Source organism: Gadus chalcogrammus, chromosome 2, assembly GCF_026213295.1.
Source record: "Gadus chalcogrammus isolate NIFS_2021 chromosome 2, NIFS_Gcha_1.0, whole genome shotgun sequence".
In the NCBI taxonomy this organism is placed as follows: domain Eukaryota; kingdom Metazoa; phylum Chordata; class Actinopteri; order Gadiformes; family Gadidae; genus Gadus; species Gadus chalcogrammus.
Genome location: NC_079413.1, coordinates 545,248 through 565,518, shown reverse-complemented (window position 1 = coordinate 565,518; position 20,271 = coordinate 545,248). Strand labels below are relative to the sequence as shown.

At 52.0% G+C, this 20,271-nt stretch overlaps 1 protein-coding gene across 1 annotated transcript; it reads left to right on the top strand.

Moving 5' to 3' along the window:
• The first annotated feature begins 2,916 nt into the window (after positions 1-2,916).
• Positions 2,917-17,043, top strand: taok2a (TAO kinase 2a). Its single transcript, XM_056611325.1, has 21 exons — positions 2,917-3,311; positions 5,770-5,910; positions 6,043-6,114; positions 6,258-6,359; positions 6,495-6,540; positions 7,426-7,522; positions 7,668-7,781; positions 7,876-7,967; positions 8,308-8,401; positions 9,246-9,327; positions 9,735-9,905; positions 10,304-10,510; positions 10,618-10,746; positions 11,487-11,545; positions 11,631-11,808; positions 12,247-12,375; positions 12,498-12,701; positions 13,599-13,838; positions 14,035-14,247; positions 14,875-15,057; positions 16,045-17,043. The coding sequence occupies exons 2-21, from the start codon at positions 5,779-5,781 to the stop codon at positions 17,041-17,043; spliced, it is 3,543 nt and encodes a 1,180-aa protein (XP_056467300.1). The 5' UTR covers positions 2,917-3,311; positions 5,770-5,778.
• The last annotated feature ends 3,228 nt before the right edge of the window (positions 17,044-20,271 follow it).

Below are 20,271 nucleotides of genomic sequence, written 5' to 3'. Positions count from 1 at the left end.
TGTTCTGATGAATCTGACCTCAGCATGACTTCAGCTGTTGAAATAATAAACACTTCCTCATCTGGCTGCACCCTTTACAGGCAGGTATTCACAGTGGCGGATTCAGGATTTAGACTGAATGGTTGATAGGCGAACTATGCGGAAGTTTGCGGATGAGAAAAAAAACATTCCCCTTTAAACCCTGCATACACTTCTTGGCTCCAAAATAAAAGCAGAGAACACACAAAGTGTAGCACTACACAAATAGTCACGATGGCACCCAAAGGGGAATAAGGTTTCAGATAACACCTGTCTTTACCACAATGCCAGGAAAACCAACACTGTTTATATATTGATATGATCTTTTTTAAGATCATATCAATATCAATATAACCAGGAAGACAAGTAGTTAGGGTAAACCCCCACAAACAGTCATATACTTAGCAAAACATCAAAAACAGCAATTTACTTAGCAAATATTGCCAAGATGAATAATGAGGGAGTCTATGAGAGTGAAAAGATAAGATTGTTCTCCACATCACACACTTCTAGCATAGAGTCCTACTTATTGACGTCTTCTCACAGGTCTTCACCTAGCGCCACTTCACAGCTAGCTGGTTGCTGCTGCTGCTGTAGTGGCATGTTCAACGCTCTGGACGTTATTGTTCCTGTCTGTAACCCCAACAGTAGCCGTGACAAAGTGTGTAATCTTTGGCAGCGTTGCCAAATACTTACCAGCGTCTTTTCGCCTTTTTCTTTTATTTGAGCTGCTTTGGTAAGTTTATTTCCTGACCTTTCACTTTATTTTCTCGCCTAGACTTGTCTTGCGTCGTCTCTGTTTGTGCACAGTTTTTTTGGGGCTGGTTGGGGCCCCCCTACTATGCCTCTATGTTGAAACTGCCACTGCTCTCACACACTTATTGTATGTTGTACGTCATTGCACTTTGAAATAGTACTGAAAATGTCAAACTGGTGACACTGGTTTTGGATGATAAACAATATGGAATTTTTTCTTTCTCATTCTTCATTGATGAAGTTGATCATATTATTCTGCTCAATAAGTTACGTGCCATGGGTCTTTTAACTGGTTTAATTAATATCTTGCTGGTAGAACTCAAACTGTTATCACTTATGGTTTTTAATGCACTCCTCGAAACAAGGAGTACCACAGTGCTGTTCACCATCTACATAAAAAGTCAACTAACAACATTGTAATATTCATCTTTGCACAGATAATGCCATCTGGTGTTTTAATCTATAATGTTCCATCCTACAAATATGATACCAATGTATGGACATCAGGCTGACTTATCAAAGCCATGTTCTTATAAATTAAAACTCATATTGGCATGTTTCCTTGAAACCTTTGGATGCTGCCTTCCTGACAAGCATCACATATTACACAACACTGATACCCCACTACCCTCTGATACCCCAGAACTCTGATACCCCAGACTGATATCCCGCTACCCTCTGATACCCCAGAACTCTGATACCCCAGACTGATACCCCGCTACCCTCTGATACCCCAGAACTCTGATACCCCAGACTGATACCCCACTACCCTCTGATACCCCAGAACTCTGATACCCCAGAATGATACCCCACTACCCTCCGATACCCCAGACTGATACCCCACTACCCTCTGATACCCCATACTGATACCCCACTACCCTCTGATACCCCAGGACTCTGATACCCCAGACTGATACCCCACTACCCTCTGATACCCCAGAACTCTGATACCCCAGACTGATAACCCACTACCCTCTGATACCCCAGAACTCTGATACCCCACTACCCTCTGATACCCCAGAATGATTCTCCACCCCCCCTCTGATACCCCTCCCCCCTCTGATACCCCCCTCTGATACCCCACCCCCCTCTGATACCCCATTATCCTCCGATACCCCACCCCCTCTGATACCCCAGACTGATACCCCAACCCCCTCTGATACCCCACCCCGTCTGATACCCCACTCCCCTCTGATACCCCACCCCCCTCTGATACCCCACCCCCCTCTGATACCCCCCCCCTTTGATACCCCCCCCTCTGATACCCCCCCCTCTGATACCCCACCCCCCTCTTATACCCCTCCCCCCTCTGATACCCCCCCCCTCTGATACCCCTCCCCCCTCTGATGCCCCTCCACTGATACCCCACCCCAATGATATCCCAAGTTACAAGATACCCCAGACTGATACCCCACTACCCTCTGATACCCCAGGACTCTGATACCCCAGACTGATACCCCACTACCCTCTGATACCCCAGAACTCTGATAGCCCAGACTGATAACCCACTACCCTCTGATACCCCAGAACTCTGATACCCCACTACCCTCTGATACCCCAGAATGATTCTCCACCCCCCCTCTGATACCCCTCCCCCCTCTGATACCCACCTCTGATACCCCACCCCCCTCTGATACCCCATTATCCTCCGATACCCCACCCCCTCTGATACCCCAGACTGATACCCCAACCCCCTCTGATACCCCACCCCGTCTGATACCCCACTCCCCTCTGATACCCCACCCCCCTCTGATACCCCACCCCCCTCTGATACCCCCCCCCCTTTGATACCCCCCCCTCTGATACCCCACCCCCCTCTTATACCCCTCCCCCCTCTGATACCCCCCCACTCTGATACCCCCCCCTCTGATACCCCTCCCCCCTCTGATGCCCCTCCACTGATACCCCACCCCAATGATATCCCAAGTTACAAGATAAAACAGAAACATTGTTGTTATCCGAGTCTTTTTCCAAATAAATACAGCTTCATAACGAATGTGGAATAATCACACATCTACTATTATAATTGTTATTACTTTGACGTCCATTTTTTTTTTTGTTATGATTATTTTTTATTATTATGATGCGACGGCTCACAGAAACCTCCATCCGGTCTCTTTCCGCCCATGCGCGTAGCCCCGCCCTGCCGCTACGTTCCATTTTGTGTCCAGCAGGACGAGCCGGGAATCGAACCGGGAACTCTATGGACCCAGGGCGTGCGGGTGATGCCTAAAACGTAAAGCGCACCACATTGATAATAAGAATAATGCACAGAAGAGTGGAGCTGCAGAACCCAGCCGCCAACAGCCTCCCCAACCCGCAGAGAGACGGCTAATGCTACCTAGCGAGCTAAGCTAGCCACCGGAGCTCCGCTGCTAGCCTTTCAGCCAGTGACCAGCCTCGGTGGAGCTAGAGGAGAACGTCCGGGACAGAGAGCCACGACGCCGGTGTTGAGCAGCGGGCTATGAGGAGGACAGCGGACTGCTGAGTGCTAACGGCTCTTTTTACCTACCGGAGCGCAGGCACAAAACGCCGCGGTAAGGCTAGCTGCTGACAGGCTAGTTGCTATCACGCTAGCTGCTAACATGCTAGCTTTTGACAGGATGGCTGCTAACAGGCTAGTTGAACTAGCTGACAGTAGATACTGGTTCTCTTTGGATGTGTGTCGCCCACCCTACAATAACAATAGTATATGAAGAACATGTATAGCCCTATACATAGATACATGCATGCAAACATACACACACAAAAGTATATATACATACACTGTGTCTGTATATATAAGTATGAATACTGCAGTTTAGTGGCCGCAGTAATTACTGAATGTACTGATATTGTAGGAATAGAATGACAGAATATTAAAGTATAGTATATTTCACTAAATGGTACAATAAAATGTAACTAAATGCAAGAGTATAGGATATGCTGAACGCTACCATAGGAGGATGATAAATACTATGGTGGTATTAACATGACTGAATACTAGGGGTGAAACGGATCAGTGTGTCCACGGTTCGGTTCAGATAACCGTTTTGGGCCTCGGTTTCGGATACGGTTCGGATTAGGATCATGTCCGTGATAGTAAATAGGCGGACTTTTTTTTGACGGAGGGTTTGGGGGAGAAACACAAAAATGAATGAGACCCACAGGCTATTTGCAATGTGTTAATTGACTGCAATCAGACAACTTGCAAGGCTTTTTTGTGCAATAAATGTTCCCCTAAAAATGCATTTGAAAACATGGTGCACTGAGTGTAACATGTAAGGGATAACGGCCGACGAGGCTTAGAACTCTGGCGACGAGCGCAGCATGAAGCCAGAGTTGCCTCTACCTGTCCATTATTTCCATCGAACCGGTCGACCTCGAAGGCCGTTATCCCGCTTATCACCCGTTTGTATTTATCTCCCGTATATTTAGAATATAATTGTATCAATTACTTTCTTTAAATTTAGGAATCGTGCGCTTGAAAAGCCCAGTTTGTTTTGAACGCTGACAGGCTGAAGGGAGGGGCGGGAAAAGTATCATTGGCTCGGGCAGCACTGGAGAGAATGCATTCCGCTGGGTCCTAAACACCCTTTTGTTTCGGACGTAGGCTACAGTAGGCAAAATACGCTACATAAGGCAATGCCTTCATGAAACCGAAATCCGCGGATCTCCAGAATGCTCCGAACTGTGGTAAACGAACCGAACGGATTCGGATACAATTCGAATCCGCTGCAGGCCTACTGAATACTGCAGTACAGTTGTAGGATATGACTGAGTGGTACAGTTGGTAGTAATATTTTAATATCTGAAGTCTGATAGCAGCAGGCTCAGGGTAAAGGGGGTGTTCCCCTTGTTTTAGACTAATCATGTTGCTGGAGATGGATCTGTAAGCAGGTCATTGGTGGATATACACGCGGCCAGCACTAGTTCACTAAGATGGTGTCTGTAGAGGTTTGGCTCCATGTAGACCGCTGAAGAACACACTCATCAACTCCTCCTGACAGTTTCTCCCACTAAGCGTGAACAGGTTTTCTTCACTACAAAACAGGAAACAAGGCATAGCTCCGCCCCTTGGAGTCCTGGCTCCTCCCAGAAGTTCTGCTAGAACAAGATGTGCTGAATCCTAGATTAGAAATACCATGACTGAGTACTACAGTACCTTAGGAGGTAATACTACAGGCCAGTAGTAGTAGTAGTAGTATGAAAGGATACTGCAGCAGTATGGCTGAGTGATACCGTTGTCGTAGTAGTACAAGAAGCAGCAGTATGAATAATGCAGGAGAAGTAGTAGTACTAGTAACAGCAATATTGACTGGATACTACAGTCCAGTAGTAAACGATGCTGCCGTTGTATTATTATGCTCCATCTCCAACGGGGTCATCCTCTAGATGTGATTCTGAATATCTTTTTTAACCTTGACCTTATTTTAAAATCTTTTTCTAGCGTGCCAGTCAACTAGGCCGCGGTCCTGTACCCTTTCCTATCATATATACAATTCAATATAGAACCAACACCCTCCATCAATATAGAACCAACACCCTCCATCAATATAGAACCAACACCCTCTTTATCAATATAGAACCAACACCCTCTTTATCAATGTAGAACCAACACCCTCTCCTTCAATATAGAACCAACAACCTCCATCAATACAGAACCAACACCCTCCATCAATATAGAACCAACACCCTCTTTATCAATGTAGAACCAACACCCTCCATCAATATAGAACCAAAACCCTCCATCAATATAGAACCAACACCCTCTCCATCAATATAGAACCAACACCCTCTCTATAAATATAGAACCAACACCCTATTTTTAAACATAGAACCAATACCCTCTATCAACATATATGACTAACACTCTGGTCCCTGTGTCTCTCTCTCCCTCCCTCCCTGTCACCTCCTATGTCTCTCGTCCCTGTGTCTCTCTCCCTCTCTCCGTCTCTCGCCCCCGTGTGGTCTCTCTCCCCGACCCTGTGGCTCTCTCCTTTGTCTCTCGCCCAGGCCCTGGCCATGCCCTCGAGTGTCCGGGCCGGCAGTCTGAAGGACCCTGATGTGGCGGAGCTCTTCTACCGAGAGGACCCTGAGAAGCTGTTCGCCGACCTGCGGGAGATCGGCCATGGCAGCTTCGGAGCCGTCTACTTTGTGAGTTCATCTTATACGACAGGACTGACGGTGCAGACGCCCAGTGATAGACCGAGGGCCCTGGAGGGGGTCTGGTCCGGAGGGGGTCTGGTCCTAACGTTCTGTGGGTCTCACGTCGTCTTGTCTCCTCAGGCCCGCGACATCCGCAACAATGAGGTGGTGGCCATCAAGAAGATGTCCTACAGCGGCAAGCAGACCAACGAGGTACCGCCTGGGGGGACAAGGGGTGGAGGTGGAGAGGGTGGGGGTGGTCAGGATGGGGGGGGGGGACAGGGTAGAGGGGATGGTGTGAGGGTTGGGGTGGAGTTGGGAAGGGTGGAGGTGTGACTGTGTTGCTGTGCCTCCAGAAATGGCAGGACATCATCAAGGAAGTCAAGTTTCTTCAGAAGCTGAGACACCCCAACACCATCGAGTACCGAGGATGTTACCTCCGGGAGCACACCGCATGGGTGAGTCCGTCCGTCTGTCGGTCCGTCCGTTTGTCCGTCCGTCTGTCTGTCTGTCTGTCGGTCTGTCTGTGGGTTGACTAGAAAGGAGGTAGGGTTGAGGAACTATTCACTCATCAACGTTTCTTCCGTCTCCAGCTGGTGATGGAGTATTGCTTAGGATCGGCCTCGGACCTCCTGGAAGGTACGGACTCCATTATCACTCTACTGTCTCAATACTGTCTCTAGTGTTGGCTTCTACTGTCTCCATACTGCCTCTAGTGTCTCTAGGGTCGGTCTCTAGTAGAGCCCGACCGATATAGGATTTTTAAGGCCGATACCAATACGAATATTTTGTGATTTAAAAATCCGATATGCCGATATATCGGCCAATATATAAATATAAAAAAACCAAAACAGAAACACGCAACAAAACAAACAGATTTCCCTGACATTGGTTATTTGTAGTTATCCTTTAAATCCTTTTCACTCTCAGCTAACGCGTAACAACAGCAAAACTGGACATGGTAGTCATGAATTAAGTCATGCTTATCGACTTTAGAGCATTGATGGGAATGTTCTTTTAATTGCTATCAAGCAATGTATGTCTCGTGTATGTATGTCTTGTTCTCGATTCGGTCTCTAGTGTCGGTCTCTAGTGTCTCTAGTGTCGGTCTCTAGTGTCTCTCGGTCTCTAGTTTCGGTCTCTAGTGTCGGTCTCTAGTGTCTCTAGTGTCGGTCTCTAGTGTCGGTCTCTAGTGTCGGTCTCTAGTGTCGGTCTCTAGTGTCGGTCTCTAGTGTCGGTCTCTACTGTCGGTCTCTACTGTCGGTCTCTACTGTCGGTCTCTACTGTCGGTCTCTAGTGTCGGTCTCTAGTGTCGGTCTCTAGTGTCGGTCTCTAGTGTCGGTCTCTAGTGTCGGTCTCAAGTGTCTCTAGTGTCGGTCTCTAGTGTCTCTAGTGTCGGTCTCTAGTTTCGGTCTCCTATGTCGGTCTCTAGTGTCTCTAATGTCGGTCTCTAGTTTCGGTCTCTAGTGTTGGTAAAGTGTTCGCCGGGTCTGGTGTTTCTATTAACGCGTTGTTTTCTCTCAGTCCACAAGAAGCCTCTGCAGGAGATGGAGATAGCAGCCATTACCCATGGTGCACTGCAGGGGCTGGCATACCTCCACTCACACAACATGATCCACAGGTGAGACTTCGAACATTAGAATAATGTTTAATCAATCGATGAGGCTGGTTCAACCCTTTAAACCGGCTGGTTTAACCCTGCTGACCCAGCAAGGTGGGGCGTATATTTCCTGATCCGTGGTGGTTGTGGGTTCCTTTCCCTGCAGGGATGTGAAGGCGGGAAACATTCTGCTGACGGAGCCGGGGCTGGTGAAGCTGGGAGACTTTGGCTCCGCCTCCATCGTGGCTCCAGCCAACTCCTTCGTTGGCACCCCCTACTGGTGAGACCTCGAACTACACAGTAGACGTTATTAATGAGGACGTTGTGATACATAGTTCTCACTGTGTGTGTGTGTGTGTGTGTGTGTGTGTCAGGATGGCTCCCGAGGTGATTCTGGCGATGGACGAAGGGCAGTACGACGGGAAGGTGGACGTGTGGTCGCTGGGCATCACCTGCATAGAGCTAGGTAAGCTAATGCTAGCTACTTAGAGCTGGGAAAGCTAATGCTAGCTACATAGAGCTAGGTAAGCTAATGCTAGCTACAAAGAGCTGGGTAAGCTAATGCTAGCTGCATGGAGCTGGGTATGCTAATGCTAGCTGCAGAGAGCTGGGTAAGCTAATGCTAGCTGCAGAGAGCTGGGTAAGCTAATGCTAGCTGTGGGTAAGCTAACGCTAGCTACTTAGAGCTGGGAAAGCTAATGCTAGCTACATAGAGTTAGGTAAGCTAATGCTAGCTGCATAACGCTAGGTGTGCTAAGACTAATGGTATAGAGCTCAGTAAGCTGATGCTATGTGTGTGTGTGTAGCGGAGAGGAAGCCTCCGCTGTTCAACATGAACGCCATGAGCGCGTTGTACCACATCGCCCAGAACGAGAGCCCGGTCCTGAGCTCCAACCACTGGTGAGGAGACCTGTCTCTCTGTCTTTCTGTCCCTCTCAGTTTTGTCAGTTTCTCTTTTGGTATGTCTGTCTGTTTCTCTCTGTCTGTCTCTTTTGTTATCTGTCTCTCGGTCCGTCTATAATGTATGACCACATGTTGTAACCGTAGACCCTAAAGTCCTAAAGACAGAGCATCTGTGACATAAGTTTACTATGGCTGGGTAAAAATATCCATTAATCAATGCACTGCAATTTATTTGTTCTCGATTCAATTTCGACTTTATGAAATAGATTATTTCCATAAAAAAATAAAAAAGAAGCATATTCAGTCATTGTAATCTAGAAGCGAGTATGTCTAAATGTACATGCCCTTTACATTTGTCCATGCTATGATTATTGCTTTCATGCTGCAAGTTTAGCTCAGGAACAATACTATGCAATGGTGTATTCCCTTTTTGCTAGTTAAAGCACAATGTAATCGTTAATTCGTTTTGAAATGGTTAATTCCAAATAATATTTGGGTATTTTTGTCATCTGCACGTATTATTGAATCGATATCGAAGCAATTGGATCAATATCGAATCGATATCGAATCAAGACCTAAAGAATCAAATTTAATTGATTGTGAGGTACCTGGCAATACCCAGCCCTAAAGTTGACACGCTGCTTACAGGTTGTAGATTTCCATTTGTGCAACAAATTCTTTATCCAGCAGTGGACGCGACCATATTTCACCCATTCTGGGCGGGACTTGAATGTTGGCCTGGCAGCAGTCTCACCCAGAGCCTCACAAACAGACGCCATAGTCTGGGTAGAATGTAGTAGTAGTATTTGTATAATGAGTGGTAATGTGTTTATTTTGACAGGTCTGATTATTTGCGTAACTTTGTCGACTCCTGCCTGCAGAAGATTCCCCAGGACAGACCGACCTCTGATATCCTGCTGAATGTAAAACACAGACCCTGACACACACACACAGAGACACACACACAGAGACACACACACAGAGACACACACACACACAGAGACACACACAAAGACACACACACACAGAGACACACAGACACACACAGAGACACACACACACACACACACAAAGACACATGCACACAAACACACACAGAGACACACACACACACACACAGACACACACAAAGACACACACACACACAGAGACACACACAAAGACACACACACACAGAGACACACACACACAGAGACACGCACAGAGACACACACACACACACACACACACACACACACACACACACACACACACACACACACACACACACACACACACACACACACACACACAGCAGTGGATAAAGACACCCCCTCCTCTGTCCTTCCAGCACCGCTTCCTGTGCAGGGAGCGCCCGGTTACCGTGGTGATGGACCTGATCGCGCGGACAAAGGAGGCGGTGCGGGAGCTGGACAACCTACAGTACCGCAAGATGAAGAAGATCCTCTTCCAGGAGACGCACAACAACGGGCCGACGCCGGAGGGGGCGGAGGACGAGGAGGTGAGGAGGAGATGAGGAGGGAGGAGGAGGACGAGGAGATGAGGAGGGAGGCGGAGGACGAGGAGGTGGGGAGGAGATGAGGAGGGAGGAGGTGGGGGAGGAGGTGAGGAGGTAGGAAGGAGGTGGGGGAGGGGGACGAGGACGAGGAGGAGAGAAGGAGGGGGAGGAGGTGAGGAGGAGGGAGGAGGTAGGAAGGAGGGGGAGGAGGTGGATGAGAACGGAGAGGAGGAGATGAGGAAGGAGGAGGAGGATTCTCTGAAATGTGACCTAACCTAGAGGCCAGAGCTTTAGAGAACAGAAGGAGTCGCCTCGCGGCTCATAATATTATAATTATTATAAGTACACATTATGAAGGGAAGTAATGTGTGTACTAATGTGTAGTGTATATTAATGTTTAGGAGGCCGAGCAGTACTTGTTGCGGACTGGGACGGTGAACAGTCTGGAGAGCTCCCAGTCCGTTCCCAGCATGTCCATCAGCGCCAGCTCCCAGAGCAGCTCCGTCACCAGTCTGGCCGACGCCTCCGACCACAGCGACGAGATGGCCATGATGGGGGAGGGAGAGCACACCGTCACCTCCAACAGCTCCGTCATCCACCGGCCCTCTGTACGTAGTACACACTATACACACTATGAACAACATCAGTCATGATGACCTGTCTCTCTCTCAGGGTCATGATGACCTGTCTCTCTGATAACCCGTCTCTCTCTCAGGGTCATGATAACATCTATGACGACCCCTACCAGCCTGAGATGGACCAGCCGCTGGCTCCGTCGGCCGGGCGGCGCCGGGCATACTACCGCAACAGAGACCACTTCGCCACCATCCGCACCGCCTCCCTGGTGAGACACTGACCGCCACTATGACCTCATCGTGAAAGAACGAGGAGCTATGACGTCATCGTGAGAGAACGAGGAGCTATGACGTCATCGTGAGAGAACTAAGAGCTATGACATCGTTATAGAACGAGGAGCTATGACGTCATGATGGAACGAGGAACTATGATGTCATCATGTTGGAATGAGGAGCTATGATGTCATCTTGATAGAATGAGCAGTATGACATCATTGTGATAGAACAAAAAGCTATGACATTATCGTGATAGAACAAAGAGCTATGACATCGTGATGGAACAAAGAGCTATGACGTCATCGTTATAGGACAAAGCGCTATGACGTCATCGTGATAGAACGAAGAGCTATGATGTCATCGTGAGGGAACAAAGCTATGACGTCATCGTGATAGAACGAAGAGCTATGATGTCATCTTGATAGAATGAGCAGTATGACATCATCGTGATAGAACAAAGAGCTATGACATCGTTATAGGACAAAGAGCTATGACGTCATCGTGAGAGAACAAAGCTATGATGTCATCGTGAGGGAACAAAGCTATGACGTCATCGTGATAGAACGAAGAGCTATGATGTCATCGTTAGAGAACGAAGAGCTATGACGTCATTGTGGGAGAACGAGGAACTATGATGTCATCGTGATGGAATGAGGAACTCGTTCTAATCATGTTGGATGCATATAAAAACCAATGACATCATGGTTCTGACTGTCCTCTCTCTGGTCCTCAGGTGACTCGTCAGATCCAGGAGCACGAGCAGGGCTCTGCACTGAGGGAGCAGATGTCAGGGTAGGACACACACACACACACACACACACACACACCCCTGTGTTCCGATGTGCATGAGTCTGACCCCTGACCTTCTGACCCCTAGGTACAAGCGCATGCGGCGGCAGCACCAGAAGCAGCTGATGGGTCTGGAGAACAAGCTGAGGTCTGAGATGGACGAGCACCAGCTGAGGCTGGACAAGGAGCTGGAGGGGCAGAGGGGCAGCTTCTCTGGGGAGGGGGACAAGCTGACCAAGAAGCACCACGCCATCCTGGACAAGGAGGTGAGAGGGGGGGGGGGGGGGGGGGGGGGGGGAGGAGGCGGCGGGGGGGAGGAGGGGGAAGGGGAGGAGGGGGAGGAGGCAGGGGGGAGGAGGGGGGAGACGAGCCGACCAAGAAGCACCACGCCATCCTGGACAAGGAGGTGAGGGGGGGGGGGGAACATGAGACGAAGCACCCCCCAGGTGACGGCAGCGGGAGGGAAAGAGGCTTAGACGAAGCAACCTTACGAATCGAGTGAAAGGCCTATAGCTGAGCCGTAGAAGGGGTCCCCGACTCAACACAGAGTGAGCCCCTGGACATGGCTAACATGTAGAAACTGTTAAAAGGTCAGCTCTACCAGGTCAGGTAGAGCTGACCCGGTGTAGAGCTGACCCGGTGTAGAGCTGACCCGGTGTAGAGCTGACCCGGTGTATCATGTATGCGTGTGGTGTCATCTCCAGATGAAAGCGGCGCTGGCGGAGGAGAAGAAGTTCCAGCAGCACATCCTGACCCAGCAGAAGAAGGAGCTCACCAGCCTCCTCGAGTCCCAGAAGAGGCAGTACCGCCAACGCAAGGACCAGCTCAAAGAGGTACTAACCTTAACCTTAACTAGCACACACTAACTAACCAGGACCAGATCAAGAGCTCTGCTAACCAGACCCCCCCAGGAGCTGACCTCTGTATTGTGTCTAACGTGGCCCCTTCTCCCCAGGAGCTGAACGAGAACCAGTCCACGCCGAAGCGGGAGAAGCAGGAGTGGCTGGTGCGGCAGAAGGAGTGCATGCAGCAGATGCAGGCGGAGGAGGAGGCGGGGCTACTGCGGCGGCAGCGGCAGTACTACGAGCTGCAGTGCCGCCAGTACAAGAGGAAGATGCTGCTGGCGCGGCACAACCTGGAGCAGGACCTGCTCAGAGAGGTACTGCACGCTACTGCCTGGAGAACCTAGTAGAGGTACCGCACGCTACTGCCTGGAGAACCTAGTAGAGGTACCGCACGCTACTGCCTGGAGAACCTAGTAGAGGTACCGCACGCTACTGCCTGGAGAACCTAGTAGAGGTACCGCACGCTACTGCCTGGAGAACCTAGTAGAGGTACCGCACGTTACTGCCTGGAGAACCTAGTAGAGGTACCGCACGCTACTGCCTGGAGAACCTTGTAGAGGTACCGCACGCTACTGCCTGGAGAACCTCGTTGAGGTACCGCAGGCTGCTGCCTGGAGAACCTAGTAGAGGTACCGCACGTTACTGCCTGGAGAACCTCGAAGAGGTACCTCATGTTACTGCCTGGAGAACCTGTGGGATCTAGGTGTACAGAGGCGAGGTTCTAGGTATGAGTAGAGGTTCTAGGTGTGTAGAGGTTCTAGGTGTATAGAGTAGAGGTTCTGGGTTGTTGAGGTTCTAGGTGTGTATAGAGTAGAGGTTCTAGTAGAGGTTCTAGGTGTGCATAGAGTAGAGGTTCTAGGTGTGTATAGAGTAGAGGTTCTAGGTGTGCATAGAGTAGAGGTTCTAGGTGTGCATAGAGTAGAGGTTCTAGGTGTACAGCGTAGAGGTTCTAGTAGAGGTTCTAGGTGTGCATAGAGTAGAGGTTCTAGGTGTGCATAGAGTAGAGGTTCTAGGTGTGCATAGAGTAGAGGTTCTAGGTGTGCATAGAGTAGAGGTTCTAGGTGTATAGCGTAGAGGTTCTAGTAGAGGTTCTAGGTGTGCATAGAGTAGAGGTTCTAGGTGTGTATAGCATAGAGGTTCTGGGTTGTAGAGGTTCTAGGTGTAGAGGTTCTAGGTGTCTAAAGGTCCATGATGCCCCCCCCTCCCCCCAGGACCTGAACAAGAAGCAGACGCTGAAGGACCTGGAGTGCGCCATGCTGCTGCGGCACCACGAGTCCACCCAGGAGCTGGAGTTCCGGCAGCTGGGCCTGGTGCAGCGCACGCGGGCGGAGCTGATCCGCACCCAGCACCAGACGGAGCTCACCAACCAGATGGAGTACAACAAGAGGAGGGAGCAGGAGCTGAGGCAGAAGCACGCCGTGGAGGTCCGGCAGCAGCCCAAGAGCCTGAAGGTAGGGGGAGGGCGGAGCTCATCACCGTGACCCCATCGTGACCTCATCATGACCTCATTGTGACCCCATCGTGACCTCATCATGACCTCATTGTGACCCCATCGTGACACCATCGTGACCTCATCATGACCTCATCATGACCTCATCATGACCCCATAATGACCTCCTCATGACCCCCGGTTCCCCTCCCCTCCAGACGAAGGAGCTCCAGATCAAGCGCCAGTTCCAGGACACGTGTAAGATCCAGACGCGGCAGTACAAGGCCCTGAGGAACCACCTGCTGGAGACCACGCCCAAGGCCGACCACAAGGCGGTGCTCAAGAGGCTGAAGGAGGAGCAGACCCGCAAGCTGGCCATCCTGGCCGAGCAGTACGACCACTCCATCAACGACATGCTCTCCACGCAGGCTGTGAGTAAGGCAAGCTACCCCGCGCACCACCACACGGCACTCCCTGTACCACAGCACCACCACCACGCACTGCTCCACCCACCACCACACGGCACTCCCTGTACCACAACACCACCACCACGCACTGCTCCACCCACCACCACACCGCCACTCCCTGTACCACAGCACCACCACCACGCACTGCTCCACCCACCACCACACCGCCACTCCCTGTACCACAGCACCACCACCACGCACTGCTCCACCCACCACCACACCGCCACTCCCTGTACCACAGCACCACCACCACGCACTGCTCCACCCATCCACCACACCGCCACTCCCTGTACCACAGCACCACCACCACGCACTGCTCCACCCATCCACCCACCACCACACGGCACTCCCTGTACCACAGCACCACCACCACGCACTGCTCCACCCACCACCACACCGCCACTCCCTGTACCACAACACCACCATCACGCACTGCTCCACCCACCACCACACCGGCACGTCCTGCACCACATCCCCCACTCCCAACCCGCCCACCAGCACATCAACACCACCCTCCATACCTCCAGCCGTGGCTCCATCCTATCGGAGTGCTCAGCTGAAGATACATCGAGTCTGGGTTTGTGTCCACAGCTGCGATTGGACGAGAGCCAGGAGGCGGAGTACCAGGTGCTGCGCATGCAGCTGCAGCAGGAGCTGGAGCTGCTGAACGCCTACCAGAGCAAGATCAAGATGCACAGCGACTCCCAGCACGACCGCGAGGCCAAGGACCTGGAGCAGAGAGTCTCCATCCGCAGGGCGCTGCTGGAGCAGAGGGTGGGTCACTGGTGGGGTTAGACGGTACAGACACAGGTCGGTAAGGTGGGGTTAGACAGTACAGACACAGGTCGGTAGGGTGGGGTTAGACAGTACAGACACAGGTCAGTAAGGTGGGGTTAGACAGTAGACACAGATCAGTGAGGTAGGGGTTAGACAGTAGAGACAGATAAGTGAGGTAGGGGTTAGAGAGTAGAGACACAGGTCAGTGAGGTGGGGTTAGACAGTAGAGACAGGTCGGTGAGGTGGGGGTTAGGCAGTAGAGACACAGGTCAGTGAGGTGGGGGTTAGACAGTAGAGACACAGGTCAGTGAGGTGGGGGTTAGACAGTAGAGACACAGGTCAGTGAGGTATGGGGTAGACAGTAGAGACAGGTCAGTGAGGTGGGGGTTAGACAGTAGAGACAGGTCAGTGAGGTGGGGGTTAGGCAGTAGAGACAGGTCAGTGAGGTGGGGGGTAGACAGTAGAGACAGGTCAGTGAGGTGGGGGTTAGACAGTAGAGACACAGGTCAGTGAGGTAGGGGGTAGACAGTAGAGACAGGTCAGTGAGGTGGGGGTTAGACAGTAGAGACAGGTCAGTGAGGTGGGGGATAGGCAGTAGAGACAGGTCAGTGAGGTGGGGGTTAGGCAGTAGAGACAGGTCAGTGAGGTGGGGGTTAGGCAGTAGAGACAGGTCAGTGAGGTGGGGGTTAGGCAGTAGAGACACAGGTCAGTGAGGTGGGGGTTAGGCAGTAGAGACAGGTCAGTGAGGTGGGGATTAGGCAGTAGAGACAGGTCAGTGAGGTGGGGGTTAGGCAGTAGAGACAGGTCAGTGAGGTGGGGGTTAGGCAGTAGAGACAGGTCAGTGAGGTGGGGTTAGGCAGTAGAGACACAGGTCAGTGAGGTGGGGGTTAGGCAGTAGAGACAGGTCAGTGAGGTGGGGTTTAGGCAGTAGAGACAGGTCAGTGAGGTGGGGGTTAGGCAGTGTCTGACGCTGTGTGTCCCCAGATCGAGGAGGAGATGCTGTCCCTGCAGAACGAGCGCTCGGAGCGGATCCGCACGCTGCTGGAGCGGCAGGCCCACGAGATGGAGGCCTTCGACTCGGAGAGCATGCGCCTGGGCTTCAGCGGCATGGCGCTGTCGGGCGCGCCGGGCGAGGCCTTCAGCCAGGGCTACCCCGCGCCCGCCGCCGCCGCGCCGCCCCCCCCCGGGGGCTCCTCCGCCTGGCCCTCCCGCCCCGTCCCTCGCTCCGGGAGCCACTGGAGCCACGGGGCCCACGGGGCCCACGGTCCCGGCGGCCCCGGCGGGCCCGTCCCCCCCTGGCGGAGCGGAGGGGGGGGGTTCAGCCGGGCGGAGTCCGTCAGCTCCTCCCACGGGCTGGGCCGCGACGGCGAGCTCAGCCTGGGCAGCAGAGCTCACCCTTCGTCGTCCTCTTCCTCACACCACCACCAACACCACCACCACCACCACCAGCAGCCGCCGCCGCAGCAGCAGCAGCACCATCAGCACTACCTCCCCCAACACTACCAGCACCACCAGAGCACCCCCCAGCTGTACCGCGACCTCGACCGCGACCCCCACCCTCACCGAGACCCCAGGGAGCACCGCGACCCCCCCCTCCACCCCCACCGCGACCCCCACCCCCACCGGGACCCCAGAGACCACCGCGAGGCCCGGGAGAGGGAGCGGAGCCGGGCCCACTACTCCCACCTCCTCTCCACCCACGCCTCCGCCCAATCACTGGCTCTCCTCCCCCCTCCTCCCCCTCCCCCGCCCATCTCCCTCTCCTCGTCCTCCCCGCCCTCCTCCGCCTCCTCGTCCTCCTCCTCCCAGGGGGGCTACGGGGGCCTGGGGCTCCGGGGCCTCAGGAACAGCCCCCAGCCTCTGAGGAGGACCGCCTCGGGGGGGCCCGCCGGGGGGGGGGGTGGGGGGAGCGACGGGGGGCTCAGCCGGAGCACCTCGGTCACCTCCCACATCTCCAACGGCTCCCACCTCTCCTACTCCTAACCCCACCCCCCTCCACCGCCTAACCCCACCCCCCCCCTCCTCCTCTTAACCCCACCTCCCTACTCCTCCTAACCCCACCCCCCTCCTCCTAACCCACCCCCCTCCTCCTAACCCCACCCCCCTCCTCCTAACCCCACCCCCCTCCTCCTACCCCCACCCCCCTCCTCCTAACCCCACCCCCCTCCTCCTAACCCACCTCCCACCTCCTCCTAACCCCACCCCCCTCCTCCTCCTAACCCCACCCCCCCCTCCTCCTCTTAACCCCACCTCCCTACTCCTCCTAACCCCACCTCCCTACTCCTCCTAACCCCACCCCCCCCTCCTCCTAACCCCACCCCCACCTCCTCCTAACCCCACCCCCCTCCTCCTAACCCCACCCCCCTCCTCCTCCTAACCCCACCTCCTAACCCCATCCCCCACCTCCTCCTCACCCCACCCCCCTCCTCCTCCTAACCCCACCCCCCTCCTCCTCCTATCCCCACCTCCGTCTCCTCCTATCCCCCCTCCCTCCTCCTCCCCCCCCTCTCCCCTCCTCCTCCTCCTCCCCTCCTCCCTCCTCCTCCCCCACCCTCTCCCTCCTCCTCCCCCACCCTCCCCCTCCTCCTCCTCCTCTGGGGGGACATTTTAACCACTGTTATCTGAGAGCGTTCCAGAGCTATAGACTAGAGCTGCAGTAGAACCCGTGTTAGTAGGACTGTTTTAGATCCAGTCGAGCTCCATCCTCTATAGAATGTCCTTAGGGCCCCTGAGGCCTCCTCCAGGTCCTCCTCTCCCAGGGAACGCTCTGCAGCGAGGAGAGAGGAGGTGGTGAGAGGAGGCGAGGGCTGTTTAGACCGTGTAACTATGTAAATAAGGGAGGAGACGTCTCTACTGCCCAATGCAGCCGTGAGGTCCCTGATGACATCACGGAGTCGTCCGGCCGTGAGGTCACTGATGACATCACGGAGGTGTCCGGCCGTGAGGTCACTGATGACATCACGGAGTCGTCTGCCCGTGAGGTCACTGATGACATCACGGAGGTGTTGCACAATGGGTGGGCGCGTCCAGGAGTTTCCAGAGAGGCGACTCCTGGACCAGCGAGGCACTCACGTTAAATAGCATTAATTGGTAATACTTTACTAGTACTACCCTAGTACTAGTAATCCGCATTACTAGTAAGAATCATTATTAAGTACCAGTAGTACTACTCCGCAGCAGCAGTACTACCGGAATGAATCGTTTATTCGTAGTATTTTTTACTAGAGGGCGTTGAAGCAATGTTACTGTGAGGCACAAACAGGTTTTACCTTCTGACTAATGTTGCTTTATTTTTTAAGGAATACTAAAAGGGGGGGCTTGACCCCTGAGTGGGTGTGGCCATGGGGTGGGTGTGGCCACGGGGTGGGTGTGGCCACGGGGAGGGCGTGGCCTTGTGAAGAACAGTATTAGCATTTGGACTGGAACTGTCCTCTGTTGGGTGCCATCTTTGTTTTTATTCTTTTAATTTTGTAATTTTTTTTATTGTTGTGAACGATCTCCGCCACCGATAGCGTTTGAGAAGCGGTTGCTATGGAGATGACGTTGGGGAGCATCCCATGGCAGTTACTATGGAACTTCAGGAACATACTGTGGCTGTTGCTACGGAAACGTTCAGGACGTCCCGTGGCCGCGGCGATGGACGGATTGGGGAGCGTCAAGTCGGTATTTCAATTTTGCACAGTGGCGCCCCCAGTCCTCTAGCCGTTGCCACGGGAGACAGATTCAAGTTTGGCGTTGTCATGACAAACTTCTCCTCATCTGCACGGATGGAGGAGAATGAGTTGACACCTGGACCCCCCCCCCCCCCCCCCCCCCCTGTCTTCAGCCATGATCCACTCTCACTGCCAACTCCTCCCTCCCGCTCCCATTGGTTGGCCCGGTCAGCTGATGTCCGGCCCGGGCGTCATGGCGACGGGGGACGTCCTTAGATGTACAGAAACGTGAAAAAAAATACTTTTGGAGAAAATAAAAGAGGAAGTGCATCGATTTGTCCTGACTGTTGATTCTGCTTTAAAGAGCTGTGATGTCACCGCTGTGCTGTAAATATTAAAAAATTAGACCTTAAATTAGAGACCACAGATCTACCACCGACAGATCTAGAGTTGGGGAGAATAGATCCGCGCTCTACGGATCTAGAAGATAACATAACTTAAAGCTATTTCTGAACATCATTCACATTAAGGTGATCAGAATAAGTGATCATCTTGATCAAGGAGGAGTCCTCTCGGTGTGTGATAGGACAGCGTCCAGGCCAACTGTGGTTAAGGTACCTGTACACCAGATAAGATAAGATTGTACTGTATAACTGTTCAATGTGGGGGACAGAGTTTAGCAGGGCCATATAGCCTCGTTGGCTCTGAAGTAGAGCGCCTGGTAGGTGCAGCTCAGTCATAAACGAGGTGAGCTTCACACACCCGTCATACTGTTCCGTAACAGCAGGGTAGTATTGCGTAAAACGTGTAACAAAAGGACAAATACATTCCGCGTTGCAAATATATATAAAATACCTTAATCTAATAATTGCATGGTTATTTAGTTATAATTAAAAACATCATTAAACCAGAGGTACCCAGATATGGAGCAAAGAGATCTCATTTGGTAAGAACTATAAGGAGTTAAAGAGTTGGGCCCTAAGCCCCCGAGAGCCGAAGACTTTAATGTCCTCGATAATTAGAGGAAGTATTAATAAGCTGCCGTCCAAGGTCGAGTCTTCATCTCCTCAAGAAGAGGAGCGGATATTATTAATGATATCCAGATGGATTTAGATATACTATTAATACATATTAAGGTACCAAAAGATACCGAGAATGATTTGCTTTGCTACCACTGCCTGTTTCACCGACAGTATCACCGACGGTTTTCCACTGACTTCGCTTTTCTGTTTCAAATATGTTTTTATGATGTGTTTTAGGACAATTTCGTTATGTTGAACCTAAACCGATAAGTCCTCCTGTCGATCCATGATATAATATGATTAACACTCTATTGTCTGCAACAAAAGAGAATTACTAATGACTGAAAGCTTTAGTAAAATATATCATCTAAAACCAACGCGTAAATCCTATAAAAAATAATGATTTTTGAATACATGGATTAATATCTCTCTATACATATATTTTTTGCAATTCATATTTCTTCCGTCAGAAGCTCGTTGGTGTGTGTGGGCGGGTCTTCCCGTCATCACAAACGTCTCGTCCAACCGGATTTGAC